Here is a 23,337-nt window from a genome sequence, read left to right as displayed (position 1 = left end):
GCAAAATCAATTATTTTTTAAAATCCAGTTTTCATTTTTTTAACTTTCAGAGAGGGGGAGACTGGACAGTATATTTTATTCCATCCTGAAGTATTTTCATGTTGCCTGATAGGGGACACTTGGATACTATACAAGAAATGGCATTGCAATTTCTGTAAAGATCAACAGAGAAGTTGCAGGCTTTGAAGGACAGCAGAGCACTGCAGTTGAAAGGTTGATAATTAAAGATCTTTTTAGCCAACTGTAACAATTAGATAACTGTAGATTATCTCTTCTAATTTAGATGTCTAAAGTTAGACATCTAAATTTAAGCTGGTAATTTTAGACTCTCTTGACAGCAACTGTGGAGAAAGGCATCTCCAGAGATGCTATCTACTTCCATTTTCCACTACTTCAGAGAAGTTACTTCTGGATGTACCTCTTTCTTTCCTTTGTGTGAGATACCAGCTAGAGTTGTCTAGCTCATCATTACATAGTGAATGTTTAGTTATGTAAAAGTAGAAGTAAGTGGAAGAAACCCTAATTTGTGCTGCATTTTGTTGGCTGAACTCCATCTTCCCCACCTTCTCTCCTAAAATGGATTTTATTAAGCATTTTTGCATATTAAAGCACCTTTGTCCTCCAGTCCCAAATTAGGTACATTTTACATCTGGACTTGATCCAAATACTTTGTAGAGCAAGTCCTTTGGAATGAAACATGTTACACAGATGTTGAGTTCCTGTGCCGTGGAGGAAGGACAGGAGAACTGACTCATTGTGATGATGCTCACAAGGATGTTATTGGAATGGCCCCAGCAGTTGCTTTGTTCCTACTACTTGGCAAGTTTATCCTTGGACTGCTCAGATCATCTTAGAACTGATGCACATAGCCACCAAAGTACCCATAAGACAGAGCACTGGTCATTAAATTGGTTCTTTCATTTAAAGCATCTGGTCTAGGTTGTTGCCATGACTAATCTGTGGTCTTTTTTGATGAAAACAAAAATGTGATCTATATTTTTAAAAGCTCAGCAAACATAATGCAGAGAAAACCAAAATATCTCAGTGAAGAGTTTGCATTCCAGCACTGTCCTGTCAAACTCAGAGCTGGAAGAGAAATGAAGAGTTTATGGGCCACCATACCTTCGTTGTGTTCTGCTTAATAAAAATTTATTGAAGACAAAAATAGAAGTAACTGTGCACTATCTCATGCTTCAGACCTGGAATGTGGGAGGACCAGAGAAGAATTCTGTCCTCAAAAGTCAGGGAAACCCACCCACCTACCCCTAATCTCTTTGAAGAGCTGGTCACACGTTTGCTAATGCTGGCTGAGATCAATGATTTATTAAGCAAGTAGTAATGTCACTTCCTCAGTGATACAAATAAATAATAAGAATGGTGTTAGAGAAATAGTTTCTATAGCAACTGAATTTGCTTAAGATTTGCTAATTCTTTGCTGTGAGATGTTAGCAGATGTTCTGGATGGTGTCATCTCCCTCTTAGCCATGTTTTCCTTGCACGTTCAAACAATGGATAAGAGTTCATTAGAAACTTGATTTTGAAAGTCAGTTTTTGTCTTATTTGCACAAACTGCTTGGATATCCACAATTTTCATTTTGACTTCCAAGTCTTAGGAATCCTCATCTATTGCTTTTCAGACTGTTGCCCAGCACTTCAGAAGAAAATTTGATAGTTTCCTTGACAGCTGCCAGAATCTGCAGGAGAGAGACTTAATACGCATAAGCTGTCTGTCCCTCAAATGCTCAGTGTAACTTGTAGTCAGCAGTGTAGGAGCATCTTATAAAAAGAAATGCAGAATTTCAATAGACTCCAGTTGCTGCTGAGCTGTGTAGCATGGCCTGTCATCTGGGGTACAGGAAAGAATTTGTCCTGTTCAGAGTCACAAACCCAAGGGGAGTAGCTGTCCAGTCCCTTTTCTAGGGTTTTTTTCCCCTTGAAGTATGGAGTTTCCCTACCTGAGCACCTAGATCCTGCTGAATTTCAAAGTCTGTTGGTCCCCTGGAAAATCCATGCCTAAACCACCATCCCATTGGTAAGAGCTGTGTTTCAGCTAAAGCAGGGATTTTCCACAGAGCTTTTCTGTTGCTCCTTTCAGCACTGTAAATAAGACAAAAAAATTCTGGCCAGTCATGCTTGCATTTCCCTATATAGATAGGGCTCACCAAGCATTGCAGAGTGGGGAGTAAATATACTTTATAAAGTAGGAGCTACCAGATGGCACACTGTGAACACAGACTAATTTTGAAAGCAATTTTTAACCCTTCTGCACTGTGTTCTCTCTCAGGAGAGATGTGGGGTACATATACAGTGCCATGGGATATTGGCACACACAGCTCTGTAAAGTGGCCATGCCTTATTCTTTGGTGACAGGAGCAATGACAGTTCCCTCTGGGAATGATTTTGTCCTGCAGACCCCGTAGAAAAGTTCCACAATTTCTGTGTCCCTGATTCAACAAAGACCCAAAGCATCTAGGTTTTCAAGGAAATTTTTGCAAATATTATTTTGCAAAGATTAAGCTTAGTGGGATATTGGGAGACAACGGGAGTGAGGCATTAAGTTCAATCAGAATTTTATTGTATCTAAAAGTAATACACGGGACTAAAATAATTCGTAGAATCATAGAATCTTATTATCGTTTGTGTTAGAAGCAACCTGTAAAGGTCACCTAGTTCAACCCATCAGCCATGAGCAGAGATATCTTCACCTGGATCAGGTTGCTCAGAGCCCCATCCAACCTGACCTTGAATGTTTCCAGGGATGGGGCTTCTACCACCTCTTTGGGCAACCTGTGCCAGAGTTTCACCTCCCTCACTGTAAAAAAATTCTTCCTTACACCCAGTCTGAATCTCCCCTCTTTTAGTTTAAAACCATTACCCCTGTTCCCAATACTACGGGCCCTGCTAAAGAGTCTGTCCTCATCATGATCCTTTTCTAAAAGTAACAGAGAATGTGAAGCAAATGTCAGAGCCAACCCTCTTCCCTTTTTCAAACCAGAGGGTTTATGGAGCAAGAGTTTCTCATGACAGAAAAATGAAGGAGCACAATGCATGTGCTTATCATTGTCTTCTTGCTGACAGACATACTTGAAATGAAGAATAATAATAAAAAAAACGCAATGCCCTCCCAGAAGAGCCTCACTGCCCATGCTACAAGTGCCATGAAAAGAGCTTTTTATGACAGCAGCCACGGTGCTCAAAGGAACATGTTTTATCCAGTATCAATTTCTAGTTTAAAGCAGGGGTGTCCCTACCTCAGGTTTCAGTGGCAAGGAGGAAAGCCTGGATGGGAGGTGTGTAAGGTGATGCTGCCTCTGCACTGCTTGCAGTCCCAGAGAGGCTCAGGTCTCCAACACAGTGCAGCTATTTAGAGCCTTTTCACCTGCCTGCAGCCCAGGGTTTGCGAACGGTTGCTTTACCCATTCCCTGAGCTTTTCCCACTGCCCCATCACACTTCTGTCAGAGAAAAGAGTACTTGTGGCCCTTTTAGATTTTATTAGCAAAGCTTCAGTGCAGCCTAGAATCACACAAAGTGCTGCAAGTGTGTAGCTGTGGAGGAGCCTGAATATTACCTAGTTTTTTGAAACTGCACACTTGCCTTAATATTCCTGTATAATTATGGAAACTTTGCAATTGTTTCCTGCCTTGTGATTCTATGGGTCATTAGATGTCATTGTACTCTGGTTTCCTACAATGCAACTCAGTGGAGAGAAACATATTTCCAAAGCATAAAAAGGTGGCTATGAAATCACACCGTGAAGCAGCCTTTTCTCCTCTCTTGGCCACCTACAGTTAAACTGGGCACTTGGTGATGTCCTTTTAACTGACTTGCCCTTTGCAGTCAGATTTGCTGAACTGCAATATGGTAGTTGCAATGTTCATTGCTAAAGAGCATCTCCTTTACTTGAGGAGCTCATAGGTAAATACACCACTGAAAATTTGTCACACCAATAGTCCAAAGATGAGTTTGGACAGAGAGAGAGAGAGGTGTATAGGTATGCATATTAAGAAACATCTGTGCATTTTGTGTAGACAGATGATAAATACAATTTATTCTTAGAGACTTGGGAAGGGTGTGATCTCTTTCACTGCTGCTGTAGATCATTTCTCTTATGATACTTTTATATCTGTGCTAGAGGCCGTAGCTGCATTGTCCTGGTAAAAGATTTATATATACATAAATTTTAAGATTTATGTATGTTGTGGAAATATTTTAATCCATTTTTAATTACTCATTCACTTGCAGGTACGGCATGAATTGCCTGATCCAGTTTGAAGATTTTGCCAATGCTAATGCTTTTCGCCTCCTCAGTAAATACCGCAACAGATACTGCACATTCAATGATGATATTCAGGGTAAGTACTGTCAGGAAAATGCACATTTAACCTTCACCTTCTCATGAGGAAAGGCAGTTAAGATCACAGGACTGCTTACTACACAACACTCAGATGTATGATAAATTCAAAAGTTTATACCTAAGCATTTAAAATATAAGCCAAAGCACAACAGTCTATGTTGAAAAGTGAGTTTCCATTGTTTTTAGTAATTTATTTGTTCACTGCAGCAAGGTTTCAAAGGAAAGGATGGATCATGCTTTAGATTAAGGTAATTTAGAGAGTTACACTAATTTGCTATAATTTAGTTGAAACAATGATGGCATTTTAACAGTTACAAAAGCCTTTCAGTTTCCATGAGCCAGGCGGTCATTAGCTGCTCCTGGCAATGTCCCTCTATTGTTACCCTCCTCATTGTATGCACAAACAAATAGGTAAACCAACTGCTTTGCTCTTCATACATGTTACTTCCAGGGGAATCTGAGAACAGTTACGTTCTTCCCTAGAGCAGTTCCCATAATTCTTCTGTCACCAAAGAGCAGTGACAGCAGCCAAGCTGGGCTATAACCATCACCTCTCCCAGGCCCTGTGAAGCTCAGTGGTCACCAGAATTGCTCAAATACACAGAGAGACACGAGCTGAATATTGGTGGCATCCTGGTCTAGTGCTGACTGTGCTTTAAACCATGGGAAGGGCTGTTTGCCATCCAACTGGGACAGGATCTTCCCAAGTGATTACAAATAACCAGTTATTCTCCTGTGAATCTCTTCTTTTGCCTAGTCCTACTTGCATCTCATTTCTAAGGTTTGTTGATTTGATTATTTGCAGTCAGTTGGGCTTATCCTCACTTGTACTTGAAAGAAACTGGAAGAAATGCCAGTGTCATTTTTCACACAATGATGACTCTTTTGTGAGCAAACTTTCCAGCACTATTTCTGCATCTGCTGCCCATCTAGAAATATTTGGCAGTGTGTGTAGCAGCTTGTTCATAACTGTTATGGAACAAGAAGGAGGAAGACTCTGGCTTAGGAAAATATGGTTGGTATGATGGGGTGCACAATCCCTCTCAAAGATGCATTGATGAAGAGGATTTAGAAGCAGAAGAGCTTAAGGCATTTCAGAGAACGTGAGATAGATTCTTCCATGGAAGAAGACTCACTGGGTGTTCTTGTCACCCACGAAAGCTTTCAGTTGAGAGAAGAGAAAAAGGAGATACATTTTTAATGGAAGTCTTGAATGTAGGAACCAAGAACTCAGACTTTTCTGGAGGTGGGGAAATGAAGTCCATAATAAGATTCTGATTATGTAAAAATTTATTTTGGATTAGTTTCTCTCTGCAAGTGGAAGGGGACTCAGCAACTAAAAGAAAAGAGGTCAAGCAACATGGCAGGTCTGTGAGCTTGGATGTAGGTTTCCTTCAGGAGACTACAGGGAACTGGAAAGGTTTCTAGGTGAACTGGAAAAGCTTCTTAGACAGAGAGAAGAGAAATGAGATATTAAAGCAAAACTGAAGATTCTGAGTGGGAAGAGGGAGATATTTTATAGTGTCTTTTTGGTCATAGGTCATAGCTAAATGGCTCAGACAGTTCCTGGAAATTACTCTTTTGGAGGGCAAACCACATCTAGGAGGATGCTGTAAAACAGCTTTGCCATAAAAAGGACCATTTCTTCTCCCTAGTTAGATGTGTGTCATGGTACATGGGAGATATCGAGTCCCCTGAAGAAAACTGGGTCCCATCTGTTAAAACAATAAAATTTTACCTCTTAATAAACTCTCTTATGTTCTCAGAGCTGGTATCGGTTTCACAATAGTAGATATGGAAAGAAATCCTGCTGTTCTTTTCCATGGACAAAAGATGAGTCAAGGGAAGAAAGCCACTGTTTCAGGCTTCTTTATGTAGCCATCAGAAAGGAAAAAGGATTCCAAGCCAGGGATTTAGTCAAGAATGAATTTTGGGACCTTTGGGAAACTGATGTAACTTGGTTCTGCTCAGTTAACTCTGTTTTAGAGTCTTGTCAGAGATTAATGAAGTAGAAACTGGGATGAGTAATCTGTTTTCCCCCCTAGCATCCCCCTCTGTATCTCTATATCATATGAGAAAGGTAGGAAGCACCATTTCCTCACTTACACCCTCCTGCTCTTTGTTTTTGCCTTAGGCTCTCTCTCAGGATAGAGTTCCATGACTTGCTTACTTAAAAAGGTGGGAGAGTTTGATGCAAATTGTGTTTTAAATGAATAATGAGAATAGTACAAAGCCTTGTTTTAGCAGTGCTGATTCATTTTACTCAAGTCAGGCAGGAACAGACCTCCTGAAGCCTGAATTATTCCAGCTTCTGAGCCTGCATTGTTTTACGTATATCGATTAAAAACACATCTTAGGCACAAATAGTGCAAGTTAGGTCAGGCCTGAGCTATACTAATTTATACTCATTGCCCATTGGTTAGTGGGTCTGAAAGCAATGTGCCTACACACACACAGAGGAGATGTGGGAAAAAAAGTATAAATTATCTTAATCTCCCTTAGGCCTCCCTCTTGCTGCCCCAGGGCTGACAAGACCAGAAAGCAATGTAAAATATTAACACCTACTACTTTTATTTCTTTTTTTTTTTTTTTTTTTTTTTTTATGGTCACACAAATTACCATATTGCCAAATCCATCCTAACCCCACAGAACTGAAGTGACTCAGACCCCTCCTGGCTGGAGCCAGCCTGCTGATGCTGAGTGGGATGCCTGCCAGGTACCACAGCCCAGGATGAGGTGATTGCTCTTTTTCTGAAAGCCTGGGAGGCAGCAGGAGCTGGCTGGCAGTGCCCCTCCATGGGAGCTCCCTGTGAAGGGAGTGCTTCTCCTTCCTCTACAGGGGTGATGACTTCAGCCCTTTCCCAACTCTGTCTGGGTTCACACAAGGGGCAACAGCTTCAGTTTCAGCTCTGCAGGAGAAAATTGATTGTCACTTCTTCCTTGTTTCTCAGTAAAGTCCCAAGATGAAGCACATATGGAATTGGAGGGACGTGAGAATACTTTAGATCCTGCTCTTTCTCTTCCTGCTGTAACTTTGCTCCACTTAATTGTGCACAGCAATAAACAGAAAGCAGACAACTGAAAAGCCTTATGAAGCCTTGTGAGCCCCTGTGCAGGCTTCTATGGCTTTGCTTGTTCAAGAAAACACAGGTTAGTGTGGAAGGGTCCTCTGGACATCACCCATAAATAAAAAGTGATTTCAAACTTTGATCCAACATTGACATTAGATTGGTTTCCTCAAAGCCTTGTCCCAGTAATAATTTTCAATATTTACAGGAACTGATATTCACAACTCTTTGTGCTACCTGTGCCAAAGTTTTCACATCTTTCTTGTGCATTTTTCCCCTAAAATTTAATCAGAATTTTTGCATCCCTAGATGGAGTTTGTGATTGTTATCCCTCATCCTTTTGCTGAGCATCTCTAAGAAGAATGTGGCTTCTTTGCAGACACTCTTCAAGTAGCTGTGGACAGAAATTTGGCACCCTCTTAGTCTTCTCCAACCTGTTCTATTCCCAGTCCCTGAGTCCTCTTTGTACACCCTGGTCATACTTTTGGCTATCCTCTGGACTTGCTCCAGGTTGTCAAGATATTCCTTGTGCTGAGAACCCCGAAGTGAAGATTCTAATCTGCAGATGACATCAGAAGTCCTGAAATAGAAAGAAATTATCATTTTCCTTGTCCTGCTGCCTAGACTTCTGTTGATGCAGCCTAGCAGACTGTTGGCCTTCTGTGCCACAAGGGCACACTGATGACTTATCTTCAACTTATTATTACCCCTAAGTCTTCTTCTGCAAAGTTGCAGGACTCCACATTTACCTTCATGAGGTTCCCTGAGCCCACTTCTCCAGCCTGCTGAGATCCCTGTGAATGACAAACACACCCAGCAGTGTATCAATCACTATCCCAAATTTGTAATCATCCATGAGCTTGCTGGGGATGCACTCTGTCTTATCATCCAGGTTGCTAATAGAATTTAAATAATATTGGCCACTTTGTACCACTGACCACAAGACTCTGAGCCTAGCAGCCCAGCCACTTTTTCACCCACTTGATGCTCCCCTTGTTCAGTATGTACCTCTCCAAGTTGGTTACAAGAATGCTTTGTGAGATAATTTCAAGGGCCTCGTGCAGGTCAAGGAGAGCAATGCCTGCCGCCCTGTCCTTGTCCACAGAGCCAGTTGTCTCACCATAGAAGGCAGCTGAGCTTGCCTTGGGAGATCCATACAGTTCTTAGTCATCTTTATGTTCCTAGATGTACTTTCCAGAAGAAGGCTGACTGAGCTAAAATTCCCTGGATTCTTCTTCTCACCATTCCTGAAGACGAGTGTGACATTTGTCTTTTTTAAGGAATCAGGAACCTCCTCAATTACCAAAACCTTTCAAAGGCATTTTAATGCCATTAGCCATGTTCACCACCTACCTCAGCATCCTAGGTGCATCTTTCAGTACTCATGTACTTAGCAGGGATTATTCAACAGATTAAGTAGGCAGAATCCATAGAAATCCTGTAAATTTGCACAGTTAAGGTTCTCAACATGGGACTAAGAGCTCTGTGTGCACATGGCACATTATTTTTGTGGTAAAGAGTCTCTCCAGTCCAACACAACCTTCAAAGATGTTCACTAAGTAACCAAAAGATTAGCAGGAATTTGTGCCTGGGCTAAGCAAAAGTGGGATCAGACCCCTGAGCCTGTGACTGGAATTGGACTACTTGGCTCTCTTAGCTGAAATCTTTATGTTCCAACAGAGATCCTTCAGTGTTATTATTCAGTTACCTGATCGGACATAGAAATATTATTCACCACAAGAGAGATTGAACACTGGGACGAGTTGTGCACAGAAACTTTGGGAGTTTTATCCTTTGAGAAGGCCCTAAGCAACCTCATCTATTTTGGAAGCAGCCCTGGTTTAGGCAGATACCAGGCTAGATCATCTCCAGGCATCTCTTCCAGCCTTATCTTTTCCTATGAAAAGTTCCTTCTTCTGGTTGATCAGTGTGGTACCCTCCACATTGCCATATCAAACATAGATTCTTCAGGCTCAGATTGCTTACCTGGTACTGAACAACAGAGTTGCAGAAAAAATTAAGAAATCTCTGACATGTTATTTAATTAATTACACCCAGTCATGTAATTCAGAAAACTTTCACCTGTGCCTTGTGAAATATGCACAGAAACATGGAGCTTACTGTCTCCTAGCTCTGGGAATCTTGAAATGTCTTTTTAAAAGTCTTTCAAAACTAGACCTGATGTAAGTAAAACATTGATGTCTTCTGCAAGAGCCACCAACCTGAGTGTGTCTGCTATGTCTGTACTCAGTTTGAGATGCTGTAAACACACAGGATTTATAAAATCCTGGACACCTACAGTGTGCAAATGAGACTTCTTCAAGGCACTTCAAGATGAGAAAACCCAAACCCCTTGTCACATTTAAGACATTCAGCCTTTTGAATTTCACAGTCCTTCCAGAACTGAAGCAGTCTACAGGCAATGCACAGGATTATCACTTTTTGCAGAGTCTCTCTGGGTCTTTTCACACTTTTTAGAGCAATGATTCCTCTTTGTTGTTGGGTGTGTGACTACTGATGAGCCTCAAAATATCTCTTGATCCACCAACCATCTTTTCACATTGCCCTAGCAGATAACCTTTCCATAACCTTTCCAGGACACTTCAGGAAGCAGTCTCAGCCTGGAGGAACACTGCTCTCAGGCTTCAGCTGAAGTTGGGAACAGGCTGACTCCAGCTCTGCAAATCTGACTGGCTTCAGACATTTGGGCTAGTTAGAAATCAATCATGTGCAAACGTGGCCTAATTTACAGGCAGGTTTCCATGTGCTGTGTGAAGCAGGCAAAGCTAGGTTTTGGCTCAGCATTAACTAATTTCAGCAGATTAAAATGGTACAGTATCTCATTTTGTTGTTTCAGCTGGCGTGGAAAACGCATCAGTAATTATCACAGGAAACTAAGGAGGGGGAAGCACAATAGGAAGGGAGTGCTGGACCATACCCTGGTGCAGAACAAAGCAGGCTGTGTCCTGCCAGGCAGCTCCTGAGCAGCAAGCTTTCTCTGGGGGGATTTACCCAGCCTGAAGATAGGTGTGGAGATGGTCTCTGTCCTGTGGGGACTTTTTGGACCTGCTGAGACCTAAATTCCTGCATTACCCCTTGATGGCACTTTTGGACTTAGTGATGCAGGGCTTTGAATATCTGTCCTGTATCTTCTGTCATTTTGGGGACTGAAACATTTGGTCTCCTTTCCTCTCCTGCTTTCCTTGCTCGTTGTTTCTGTTGCTCACTGGATCTCATTGCAAACTCCTCCTTTGCAGTCAAGAACTTAACACCTCTGTGTTAAGCTGTTTGTGATCTTTCAGTCCAGGCTAAGGAGGCAAAATGAACAGAATAAGGCTGTGCTCTGACCCACTTTGTCTCGCTGGTACCAAACAGCATCCAGAAGGTCTTCCCTGCTGCAATGGGGACAGAGATGGTTTCTTATGAAGTGCTGGCAGCTTCCTGGTGCCTCTGTGGATGAGGGGTCTGGGTCTGCCCATTGGCACAGCCTGGGTATTGGATGGTGCCATGAAGGCAGGAGTGAGGGTACACACAGTGCTGCAATGGGGTTTTAAGGTGCTGCACTGTATGGTCCAAGCACATTACAGTGCATCTCATCTAGAGACGACCTACACTGCGTATCTACTTTAAGATGAGCTCTACATCTCCAGTGTCAGACAGATATTCACCATTCTGCCACTGATTCTGAGTCACCCATGTCCCAGAATATATTAGTGGAGGAAGTGAATTCCTTCTTTGAGCATTGATGCTTTGTATTGCACTGCTGTTATCCTTTAATTGCTCCATACCATTTCAAGGTTTATTTTCTCAATGCTTTACAGAGGGCCTTTGAGGGAAGGCTAGCACTAGCCCACAGCCACTGAGGTCAAGACCTTAAGCTGCAAACACTTCAGAAGTTTTTTGTTTCAGCTTTGTTGTATTAGACTTTTGATTGGGTATTTGGAGTGGCTCTGGAAAAGCTCCACTCTGCTCTCCAGTAACAGGCGGAACTGCTGCAGGGATTTAATGTGAACCAGAATTTGGAAAAGCCCTATGCTTTCTTTGCATCCATAAATTCAGATATATTTTCTTGGCTGCTCTTTGCTGGAGCTGTCAAACTCATGCTTGCTGTTCCCTGGGCCCACAACTTGGCATGACTTTGACAGGACAAAGTGTAAGCAGGCAGGGGAAGGGTAAAATATCAGGCTGAATTTGGCCAGCTATTCCACTAGTGAGCTGTGGTGAAGAGAGAGTCACCCCACAGGGGCATTGTATGAAGCCTGGTGATGATGCTCTCCTTCACTCGGACCAGGTGACAGGACAGTGCCAGCCCTCAGCACAGGACAGTGCCAGGTCCTTGGGGGGACCCCAAGCATCTGCAGGGTCCTTCTTTCCCCCATGTCCCCTGCTCAGTCAGTGGGTGCTTTTACACAGGGTGCATCCAGGGAGCACTGTCCCTGTCACTCTCCCCTGGGTGTGAAACCTTTTGCCCCCCTGACTGCTCTCCCTGCTCTAAAGGAAGGATGGATCCCTGGGCTGGGTGCCTCTGGGCTACAGTTTTTTCCAGCTCTGCAGGGTCTTGAAGCTGCTCCCCTGGTTCTGCTCCAGTGTAGCTCCACTGACATCTACTGGGGCTGGTTCTGGCTGACATTAATGCAAGTGGAAAATCAGCCTGTGAGGGTTTTACAGTTTCCTTACTGTTTTATAGGATTCTGAATGTGCCTGAGTGCCAGGGCTCAATTTCTACAGGGATGCCCTGAGTGTACCTGAGTTTGAAATTACTGTCTTCTTTGCTGGTCCTGTTGCTCTGAACTCCCCAGAGAGGCTCCTTAGGTCTGCTTGCTATTTTGTGGTACTGTGTTGAGCATTCACATTGAGATTTGGATAGACTGGGATGATTTGCAAGCCTTTTCCTTTCTTTTCTGTGTCCCTCCATATCTCAGTTCAGATACAGACCAGCCAAGCTGTCTCTTGCTAATTACACAAGGAAGTTGTTATCTGCAATAGCAGCATTCAGGCTCTCTGGAAAACAAATAGAACAGATAGGCCAACGTGTTGAAGGGTAGCTGATTTTTTCTTGCCACAGCTCACGGTAAGGGCTTTTTTTCCTCTTCTGTCTCATTTTGTGGTCTTTTTGGAACCGAAGAACAATGATTAGCCAGTTCCTTATATGAACCAGCTGTGAACTCTCCTCCATAGAGATGCTCTATTGTTCCATGCTTAGAAATTGTAATTATCAAAGAAAAATATTGAACTGAGGCCAAGGTACAGTAACTTTATTACTTGAGTAATGGGACTGAGATGCAGTCTGGGAGATGTGGAAGGATTAGAAACACTCTGGGGAGAGAGGAGGAGGATTAGGAATGGCAGAGCAGAACAGAGTCCTGCTGTTAGTAAGAGCTGCTGAGCAAGTGCAGAGGGATGAGTAAAGGCACACCCAGTCCCACAGGGCTCTGCTCTTAAACTGCACACTGCTCCAGCAGACTGGATCCATGCACCCTTTCTTTCTGCACACCCTACATCTCAAATTCTTGCCAGGAACATTTTAAAAAGAGCCACAGTTTGCTGGGTATCTCATGAGTGTTTTCTGTTGAAATGGGTTTTGAGATACCAGAGTTTGTCCCATCTGACTTCTTGTCAAGCACAGGGCATAAAGAAATTTTGCCTGGGTCAGGACCAAGAGAAACAAGATACTTCTCCAGTAAACATTTTCTTCTTTTAAATACATTTAACCTGATACTTACACTGTTGCACTGTAGTTGTTACACTTTGGGATTTTTTCCTCTGATCATTTTTCTGCTCCCACCCGCATGGGGGATTCAGGGATTTCAGTGCAAAGTTGTCCTGGGAGGTGGTGTGTGACCATAGATGACCATATGTGTGGCTGTTCCTGTTTTACTGCATGTCAGAAGCTTGGCATCACTGACAACTGTGGGACCTTGGTCCCTCTCCACTTCTTTGAAGCACAGACTGCCTGCACTGCCAGGGTGGGATCTCTTCTTCCACAGCTTAAAGAACTGCAATAGTAGTATCTACCTGGATTCCAGTTACCAACGTGTAATGACACTTTTAGGGTGTTTTTCATTTGACCTGGTTCAATTGTGTGTTGTAGCATAAGCAGGATCATTCATGTTTGTTCAGAGGAGTCCCATCCTTCACATAAGGCACAGCAGCAAGCCAGGCAGTCCTGCTGGTTTCAGTCTTACCAAAATACAGAAAATGTGCATGGGCGAGCTATATGTCACCCATAAAAAGTGAAATCTAAAAACTAGGCAATTAACTGGTGTTCCTTTAAATTCTTTGGATGTTCATTATCTTCCTCTGTAACTTTTCTAAGCCAATAGGCATGGCATGGCATTTTGCCAGGCAAATACATTACCCTAAATGCAACTTTAAAAGGCAGTGCAGGAGAAGCAAGAGGAAATCCTTATATCCAGCATTCAGTTGTCTGAGCTGACACATTAATGCCAAAGCAGCAGAGTAGTCAGTTCCCAAGCCATCACCTCCCTTTTAAACTGACTGAACTCAGGTCATCTGGAAATAAAATGTTACAAACTGTTCTCTGAGCTAATGAAGGAAATTCATCCTTGGTGCTAAAGCAGGCATCTCAAGTGATTCCTTGCAAGAGAAAGCTTAAAAAGCCACCAGCCACTAGTCTTGTCCACTTTGTGTTGCTTGTGGTGCCCTCATAAGTAGGGAATGATGCTGCTGTCATCCTGTCCTGGTGTGCATGGACACCATGGTGTTAACATTTGCTGCAGGAACATGGCCTCTGCCACCTCTGCTAAACCAGAATCAAGTGGCACTGATTATTCATTTTTGGACAACTAAATTCTTCTGAGTTATAAACACAAATGTTGGTGAGCTAATAGTACTGACAAACACTTCTGGTCTGGCCACTGAAGATTTTGTTTGTCAGAGCAGCTTATACAGGTTCCCCAAGCAAAGTGAGCCATGTCAATTCCCTATGAGAATAACTGTCCTTCCACCAGCTTTTCTGCTTTGCTTGGAAATAATGAGATAAATCATTCCCAGATGCCGTGATAGGTCAGTAGGTTTCTAGTTTATCTGTGGGTTTTGCGCTGAAGGGAAGGAGCAGGTAAGACTGAATTTATTGTCTCGGTCCTTGACAGCTAAGGGAGGCAGCACCATCTGCTGGTTCCAGTGCTCATGGCCATGCTGTGCCCGTGAGCAGGAAATGTTCCCTGCTGCTCAGCAGCATCCCAGGCCCTGGGGACCCTGCAGGGGACCTCATTGAGGCAGTGGCTGATTGGCACCCTGATGCACTGGCTGATTAAATGGGCAGGAAAATCGGAGATGCTGGAAATGTGGTGAAATCAGTGGTCCACCCCACTCCCGACCACTCACACAAGATCTGATACTCGTGGACTCCCTGATTTCATTAAAGCTGGGGACAGCTTCAGAGCTGGGGCATATCCAAACTGACATCCTTTGTAAGGCTACAGAGTAAAATGAGTGGACTTGATCCTTACATGTCCCTTCCAGGAGTAAAATGAGTGGACTTGATCCTTACATGATCCTTACAACTTCAGATACTCAGTGACAAAACTGCCTCCTTCAGTACTAGCTCACCTTTAGCATCTGTGTCCAGCTTGCCCAGGTGACCTGAGATACCAGCAGTGCCTGCATCTTCATTCGTCTATGCCTTGATTTTTTCCTACCACATTCCTTCACATGGGATGGGACATTAGGTGAACACTACGTGTGACTGATGTGGGATGGAGGAAGTTTTATTCAGTATAGACATTTGCCTCCCTTGATGGATGGAAAGCTGTGCCTATCATGGTGGCTGTAACAGCAGGACTCTGCTGTCCATACACTGGGTACTTTCTCACTAATCTAGGACCAGCTCATGTTCTCAAAGCCTTAATGCTTGGCAGTGAGACATGAGGGCTCTGAGTCAGGGTACCAGGGAATTTAAAAAAAAAAAAAAAAAAAAAAAGTGATGCTGGACTGTGAAGGTGAATGAGGAGAGCAGCAGCATGGGTGAAAGGGACCTGGGGGTGCTGATGGATGGAAGGATGACATGAGCCAACAATGTGCTCTTGTGGCCAAGAAGGCCAATGGCATCCTGGAGTGCATTAAAAGGGTTGAGAAAGGTTCTCCTTCCCCCCTACTCCACCCTGGTGAGGCCACATCTGGAATATTGTGTCCGGTTCTGGGCCCCTCGGTTCAAGAAGGACAAGGAACTGCTTGAAAAAGTCCAGTGCTGAGTGACCAAGATGATTAAGGGATCCTTATGAGTATCCTCCTTATAAGGAAAGACTGAGGGAGCTGGGCTTATAATGTTTATAAATATGTTTACAAATGTTTATAAATATGTAATGTTTATAAATATGTAAGGGGCAAGTGCAAGGAAGATGGAGTAAAGCTTTTCTCAGGGGTGACTAACAATAGGACAAGGGGCAATGGTTATAAACTGGAGCATAGGTGGTTCTATATAAATATTAAGAATTTTTTCACTGTGAGGGTGACAGGGCACTGGAACAGGGATGTTGTGGAGTCTCCTTCCCTGATGATATTAAAAGCCCACCTGGATGTGTTCCTGTGACCCTGCTCTGGCAGGGGGGTTTGGACTAGAGGATCTTTTTTTACGTCCCTTCCAGCCCCTAACTTTCTATGATTGTATGGTTTTGTGACAAGGGCACCCAGGTTGAGACCACTGCTCTGCAACAGATGTCTTATGTGACCTTAAGCAAGTCACATGCTTTTAAACCCTTGGGAGTTAGGTTTTAACTTCTTCTGACATTCTGGCACTCAGTGTCCCTTTGAGCCTGTGTAGAGGGAAATCGGTGTTCTCCTTATAGGGATCTTCTGAGGATTAATATTTCAGAGTAGAGAAAGCATTTGGGAAGGCACTATGGCCCTTTAGTGACAGGTTCTAAGAGTATGGCTCCTATCACAAGGTTCCTAACAGCATATCAGTAGACAATCCTTTTGCCAGGATGACCATCTCATGGTGTTTCTTTCTTTTCAGGCACTGCGTCTGTTGCAGTCGCTGGCATCTTTGCAGCCTTAAGGATCACAAAGAACAAGCTTGCTGACCATAAGTTTGTTTTCCAGGGAGCTGGAGAGGTAGGAATGTTCTTGAGTTTGTTCCCAAATTTGATCTCAATTCACATTCAGAGAAAGAAAAATCAAGGCTGAATTTCATGAAAACAGAGCAGACAAGCAGATTCCTTGTCACTGGGCCCCACAAATGGATCTTAGTGCTGCCTAGAAGTTGCCAACAATCTTTTAGTGACCTCTTGGCCCATGAGTCCCCAGCAGAATTCCTGGATTCTATGAGGCTGCCCATGGGAGAAGTGGGTCTTTAAGCACCTTGAGTGAAGTCTCTTATGAGGAAGGGGCTGTGGGACCATCAGGGAGGCTGACCTGAGTCCTCAGAGTTGGCCTTTAGGGCAAAACCAGAGCCTCTTTAGCAATAGAGTCAAAAGGACTCTGACTCAAAGTAATAATCTCACTTTTTTGTGTCAGTCATATTGTCCCCATGGCAGGAGTTACGTAGTCTCTAAGGTATCTTCCTCAAAGAGAGAGTGGAAAGAAGTTTGTAAAGCCTGCACTGTGGTCTAAAGACATTGATCCGTGTCCTGGCTCAGCTCTTTACCACCTGTGGGACTTTGGGAAGATCAATTGCTCACTGTCCACCCCTCTGTGATGCAAAGATTGCTTCTGCACTTTCTCTACCCCTCCTGACAGATGTGTCTGTGGTTTGGCACAGAGACCCTCCTGCTGTGGTAGCACCCATCTGGGAGAAGGGCTGGGCACAGCTGCAGGACCCCTAACACAAACACACAGCATGTCCAGGGCTGCATCCTCAGGCAGGAACAGAAGAGGACTTTTATTTTGGAAGTTTCTCTTTCCTGGCATTGTCACCAAGCTCAGTGTCTGATCCCTTTCCTGCTTTGCAGCATGGTGCTGGTTTAAATGATGGAGACAGCCTCTGCCTGTCCAGGTACCACCTCCACTGCTCCAGCCCCATGGGCAGTTTGATCTTCTGGAGTATTTTGGGGTTTTTACTCATGGCAGCAGCAACTAAATCAGCCAACTAAACTAAAATCAACCCCACACTGTAGCACTGTACAGCCTTAGAGCAGAAAGCCTTCCCACTTTGTGCAGGGCTGGGGGATGACCCAACACATCTCTCATTTAAGATCTTCACCCTCAAAGATGTTGATACCCCAATGAAGTGTTTATATACTGTGTTCCAGGCTGGCATGGGCATAGCTCATCTCATCCTCATGGCTATGGAAAAGGAGGGAATTTCACGAGAGGATGCCGTCAAAAAAATTTGGATGGTGGATTCCAAGGGACTGCTTGTGAAGGTAAATTTATCTCCAGAGCTAAGCTCCACTCACCTGCCAGCTCCTTCAAGCTAGAGAGAGGCCAAAGCAGGCAGATACCTTGGTCCTCTGCTCAGCCCTGGAGTAAAGGCTGTAGCTTTACAGTGTCAGAAGAGCTGTTCCTGCTTTCAGAGGACTGGGTTTGATGGTCACAACAATATACCAGCAGTGCTGGCTGCCCTAAGGGCAATGCTCTGGGCTGGGTCTATCTGTATCCTGTCTGGTAAGATACACTGCTGGCCATGGTCTCAAACATTCTTGAATGTCTTGCTTATCATATGGAGTATTATAACAGCAGTATTATGTCCTGCTTGGTGCCCAGCCTGGCCCAGCTCTACTCTGAAGTCCATGAGTCATGGAATCATAGAATCATAGAATTGGCTGGGTTGGAAGGGACCTCAGAGATCATCAAGTCCAACCCTTGATCCACTACCACTGCAGTTACCAGACCATGGCACTGAGTGCCACATCCAGTCTCTTTTTAAATATCTCCAGGGATGGAGAATCCACCACTTCCCTGGGCAGCCCATTCCAATGCTTGATCACCCTCTCAGTAAAGAAATTCTTTCTAATGTCCAACCTAAACCTCCCCTGGCACAACTTGAGACCGTGCCCTCTTGTCTTGCTGAGGGTTGCCTGGGAAAAGAGACCAACCCCTGCCTGGCTACAACCTCCTTTCAGGGAGTTGTAGAGAGTGATGAGGTCTCCTCTGAGCCTCCTCTTCTCCAGGCTGAACAGCCCCAGCTCCCTCAGCCTCTCCTCATAGTCCTGAGGACCTCTGTCCTTGTCCCTCACCAGATTTGAGGAGACTCCTGCTATGAGTAGTCTTCCTTTGCCTTGACAGCCAGATCCTTCCTCCACACAATCCATGTATTTTGGAGAGTGAGAGGAAGAGAGACCAACCCCACCACCACATTACACCAGCAGCTCAGGCCCTGACTGGCTGATGCTGAGGACCTGCTCTGAGGAATCTGGTTTAGGTAGAGAGCCAAGAGATGACCTGATGAGTTACTATGTTATGTCTCCACCTTTTTCCAACAGAATAAAGATTGACTCCTCTCTTCCCTCACAGGGAAGGAGCAACCTGAACCACGAGAAAGAAATGTTTGCCCAGGACCACCCCAGTGTGAACACACTGGAAGAGGTTGTGCAGAAAGTGAAGCCTACAGCAATTATAGGTGAAGTTTCCTTAGTATGACCTTTTCATGTCAATTCAGTTCTTAGGAGAGTTTCTGTCTTTACTCCAGAGCTTCCTTGTATTCTCCCAGTCAAAATCAAATGAGCTTTTTTTTACCCGCATTTTGTCATTTGTGTTCTCCACATACTTTCCCTTTTGATCATGGGGCACAGCCTTCTGTTTTGGAGCCCTTCCAGACAGGGCTGCAGAGGGAGGTGCTGGAGAGGATCAGGATCTGAGGCTCTCAGCAGTGACCATGACCCTGGCAGATGAGGGTGACAACAGGCAGCTCAGGCAGGGCTTTGGGAAGAGAAGTGCTGAGCCTTTAGCCAGCCTGACTTAAACACTGCTCCCTGCTCTGCCTAGAAGAGACGAGGGCTTTATTTTGAGATAGTCTTTTAGTCTTGCATTTATACAAAAAGAAACATTTCCACCTGCATCTCCAGAGATGGAGCCTGTTCCCTCCCACAGTTCATTTACTGAGTGATGTTCAAGAGGGACCATCCCTGTGCGCTGAAGTCAGTCAGAAAGCACCATCTCACTCTGTTGTTGATGTTTTAGGTGTTGCAGCCGTTGCAGGAGCTTTCACTGAGAAGATTTTGAAGGACATGGCAGCCTTCAATGAGAGGCCCATCGTGTTTGCCCTGAGCAATCCCACCAGCAAAGCGGAGTGCACAGCGGAGCAGTGCTACCTCCTCACCGAGGTACTGGAGCTCAGCGTAGGGAAGCTGAGTCCTCCAGGTACACTGTGGCCAGGACTGTTCTGAGGAAACCACAGTGGTGCATGGTGGCTGGACAAGTGACAGTGAGCAGGGCACAACTTCAGCAAATTAAAACAAAAAAAAGAGGTTCAAGATGGTCATAAAGAAAAACTTGCGCTCTGTGAGGAGAACCAGGAGGTGCAACAGGAGCCCAGGCTGCTTGTGCAATCTCTGCCCTTGCAGGTTTTCAGCAACAGGCTGGACAAAGCTCTGGGCAACCTGGTGTGATCTCATAGCTGAGTTTGCTGTGAACAGCAGTTTGGGTCCCTACCAGCCTGAATTACTTTCTGGTCCTCTAAAGCAAGTACTGGCCTCCTTCACCCACATCTGCCTGAGACACCCCATCCTCCCAGGTTGCTGTTCTCTGTGTTTTGCCAACCTAGTTATTTGTGTAGCAGTTCCATTATCCAACTTGGACCTGAATAACTGAATAACTTGTCACTGAATAACTATTGTGATGGGAATTGACTTGGAAACAGAGAGGAGGCCATGTCTCACTCTCCCCTTTGCCCTCCCCCCCCCCTGCTGCTGGCTCGGGCAGTCACACAGCCCCCAGACCTTTATTCCATGAGTCCCTCTTCACACTCCATAGATGGCTGATAGAGAGGGAGGAGGACTCCTTCTCAGCAAGCTGAAAGCATTTGCAGTTGGGCAGAACACCTACTCAGTGCTCAGTGGCCCTTTCCATGGCCTTGTTCATGGCTCTGGGGTCCAGGCCCTCCAAAAGTGTCCACATTGAGATGTCTCTCACTGACTGGATAGAGATTTGTCCACTTGGTCACCAGAGTTCCCTGAGTGTAGTTCATGGCAAGCAGCAGAAACATAAGATGTGTCTTCTTAATTTGGATGCCTTTTTCTCTCTCTTATCAGGGGCGGGGAATTTTTGCAAGTGGAAGTCCATTCTCCAAGGTGACCCTGCCCAATGGACAGACCTTCTTCCCTGGCCAAGGAAACAATGCCTATGTTTTCCCAGGAGTGGCACTGGGAGTCATCGCCTGTGGAGTCCGACACATCTCTGAAGATATCTTCCTCCTCACAGCAGAGGTTTCCAACTGGCATTTAAACAATGTTTTTTTAAAAGATGATAAGAGGCGTGTGCACTTACTTTAGGTGTTTTCTAAAACCTGTGTTGAGTGGAAATGGCACAACCTCAGCAAAAAGCCACAGCCTTTCCCAGTCCTAGGGAAAACTCATGCTCTATCATCTGACTCCAGTTTTCAGTCTGTAATGAAATGTATACACATGTATTTTGAATAGTCCAGCATTTCCTACTGAGTACTAGTCCCAGCTCTGCCACTGCTGAGGTTTCAGCCACAGGTTTCAGCAATGTTGGTGAATGTGGTACATGCTTGAGACCATCTCTGTAACTCACCTTTCTCATCTTTCTAGTCTATTGCTGCTGAGGTGACGGAGCAGAATCTTGCAGAAGGAAGACTCTACCCCCCCTTGGACAGAATCAGAGAGGTATCTCTCAAAATCGCTGTGAAAGTGAGTTATCTCCACCTTTTTTTATACTTGCCATGATAAAGAGGGCAGAAATTGCTGTGACATCATTTTTACTTTGTGTTTTTTAATTCAACTTTTTCTGCAGCCTAAAGCAGTAATTTTCAGGATTCCTTCCAGCCAGAACTTCTGCTTTGATTCCTCCCATCATTAAAGCCCAAATGTGAAAAATACCCTGTCTCTGGCTGCCTCACAGATCACAAAACTCTGCTTTCCTGCTTGGAGCTGTGAGTGCTCAGCACTTGGAAAAATCAGACTTAGGGTCAAATTCAAACAATGAATTGGCACAAGCTGCCAAAAGATTTTAGGTTCCAAACTGCTAGTCCTCCTGTACTTGATAGGAGCCTAAGTACCTAAATACTATTCCAGATCCAGGCTTAATGTCTAATTGTGGCATTGGTGCCCTGTATGCATCAAATTTATAATTCCTGTTCAGGGGACACCCACTGAGAAGCACACTGGCCTCTTAGGAGTTACTGATGGATGCACAGTGTTGCTTGAGGATCTCAGGGGTGTGAGTGGAGGTGGCTGAAGGGCTGCTCTCCTTTAATTGCACACTGCAACCATTTTGCCATTTCAGGGGTGTGCACTAGGGGAAATTGTCTAAAACTTGAAGATGGGAGATTTAGGTTAGACATTAGGAAGAAATCCTTTAATTTGAGGGTGGTGAGATAATAGAACAGGTTACCCAATGAAGTTGTGACAGCCTCCTCCCTGGAAGACTTCAAGGCCAAGTTGGTTGGGGCGTTGAGCAACCTGGTCTGCTGGGAGGTGTCTCTGCCCTTGCAGGGGGGTTGGAACTGGATGGTCTTTAAGATCTCTTCCAACTCCAAAGTATTCTATGATTCTCTGATTTCTAAGCAGCCAGTAATTGCAGGCAGCTTGCATTCCCTCATTCAAGGGATGAAGTGCAGCTGACTCGGGGAATTGCACAAAGAGAAAAAAAAGGAAAAAAAGAAGCAATTTTGAGTTGGGGAGAGGAGAGAAAGAGGGAAAATTCAACCGTGGCCAAACTGCAGTTGGTTTCAACTTCATAATGTGCCAACTTAACTTCATCAGCTCATTTTGCTTGTCTTTTTGCAGATTGTTGAGTGGGCCTACAAACACGGCCTTGCTTCTTGGTACCCCGAGCCAGCAGACAAGGAAGCCTTTGTGAAGCAGCTGGTGTACAGTCCTGATTATGATTCATTTGTGATTGATGAGTACAGGTGGCCCCCTGCAGCCATGCAAACACAAGATGTATAAGTTTTTGCAAGAACTGTTTTCTCATTTTTACCATCAGTTCCCATGGCTCACATCATTGCTGATATAAATGCATCTCCAGCCTTGAAGAATTATAAAAGTAAACGAATCCAAGTGTTTGGTTTGGGGTTTTTTTTTCTTGCTGCTACTTTTTCTCCGTGGGAGCATATCAGTAGGGTACAAAACAGAGCTCCAAGTACTGTACTCCAAGGAGAAATACAGAGGATGGCTCTAGCCAGTCCCAGTCACTCAGCACTGCATGTTGCTGCTTGCTTACCATACTACTCTCAGCTCAGCTGCTTGGGACAAGCTACCTGGGCCACCTCAGAAGGAGAGAGGTCCCATTCAGAAGGTCCCATTCCTAGTGGGACTGCCTGCAGGAAGCTTGGAGCCCCAATTCTATGGTGGCACCTGTGTCCATGAACATCCCTCATACACAGCAGCCACACTTTGCTCATGGCTCTCTGGATATGATGGGAAACGTGTGCTTTGCCCTGGGAGAGGTGCACATGTGGACATTGCTACCTTTTCCTGCTTCAAAACTCCTTGATGTCTGGGAAGTCTCACCCAACCCAAGCTGGTGCATGGACAGCCTGGCACTGTCCTGTGCCTTACCCCTTGGAAACAAACCCCAAAACCTCCCTCAGCCCCATGGGGACTCCCACCTGTCTGCAGTCCAAGCTGCTTTCCATGGGCACAGGAGTCAAGCAAGAGATGCACAAGGGTGAGCCAAGCTGAAGACCAGGACACCCTCAAACCCATACACCATCACCCAAGTGCATCACCAGATCTTCTGCTGGGTGCTGCTAAGGAAGCACTGCCACCAGTCAAAGGCCCTCCTGAGGATCTCTTCCTGTCACAGCCACTCTTCAGTATCTCTATCATCAA

The 23,337-nt window shown here is 44.6% G+C and overlaps 1 protein-coding gene across 3 annotated transcripts in view; it reads left to right on the top strand.

Moving 5' to 3' along the window:
* ME3 (malic enzyme 3) overlaps positions 1-22,563 on the top strand; it is a 124,878-nt gene extending 102,315 nt beyond the window's left edge. For 2 of the 3 annotated variants that reach the window (XM_071733247.1, XM_071733254.1), the window contains 8 exons: positions 4,244-4,353; positions 16,401-16,498; positions 17,635-17,748; positions 18,839-18,944; positions 19,505-19,647; positions 20,575-20,748; positions 21,094-21,192; positions 22,291-22,563. In XM_071733247.1, coding sequence (XP_071589348.1) covers positions 4,244-4,353; positions 16,401-16,498; positions 17,635-17,748; positions 18,839-18,944; positions 19,505-19,647; positions 20,575-20,748; positions 21,094-21,192; positions 22,291-22,452 — 1,006 coding nt within the window. In that variant the 3' untranslated portion in view covers positions 22,453-22,563. Of the gene's footprint in view, positions 1-4,243; positions 4,354-16,400; positions 16,499-17,634; positions 17,749-18,838; positions 18,945-19,504; positions 19,685-20,574; positions 20,749-21,093; positions 21,193-22,290 lie in introns of all 3 variants that reach the window. The other variant, XR_011723832.1, reaches the window with a different exon arrangement.
* Positions 22,564-23,337: the final 774 nt, after the last annotated feature.

This window comes from Heliangelus exortis, chromosome 1, assembly GCF_036169615.1.
Source record: "Heliangelus exortis chromosome 1, bHelExo1.hap1, whole genome shotgun sequence".
In the NCBI taxonomy this organism is placed as follows: domain Eukaryota; kingdom Metazoa; phylum Chordata; class Aves; order Apodiformes; family Trochilidae; genus Heliangelus; species Heliangelus exortis.
This window is presented reverse-complemented; position numbering and strand designations above follow the sequence as displayed.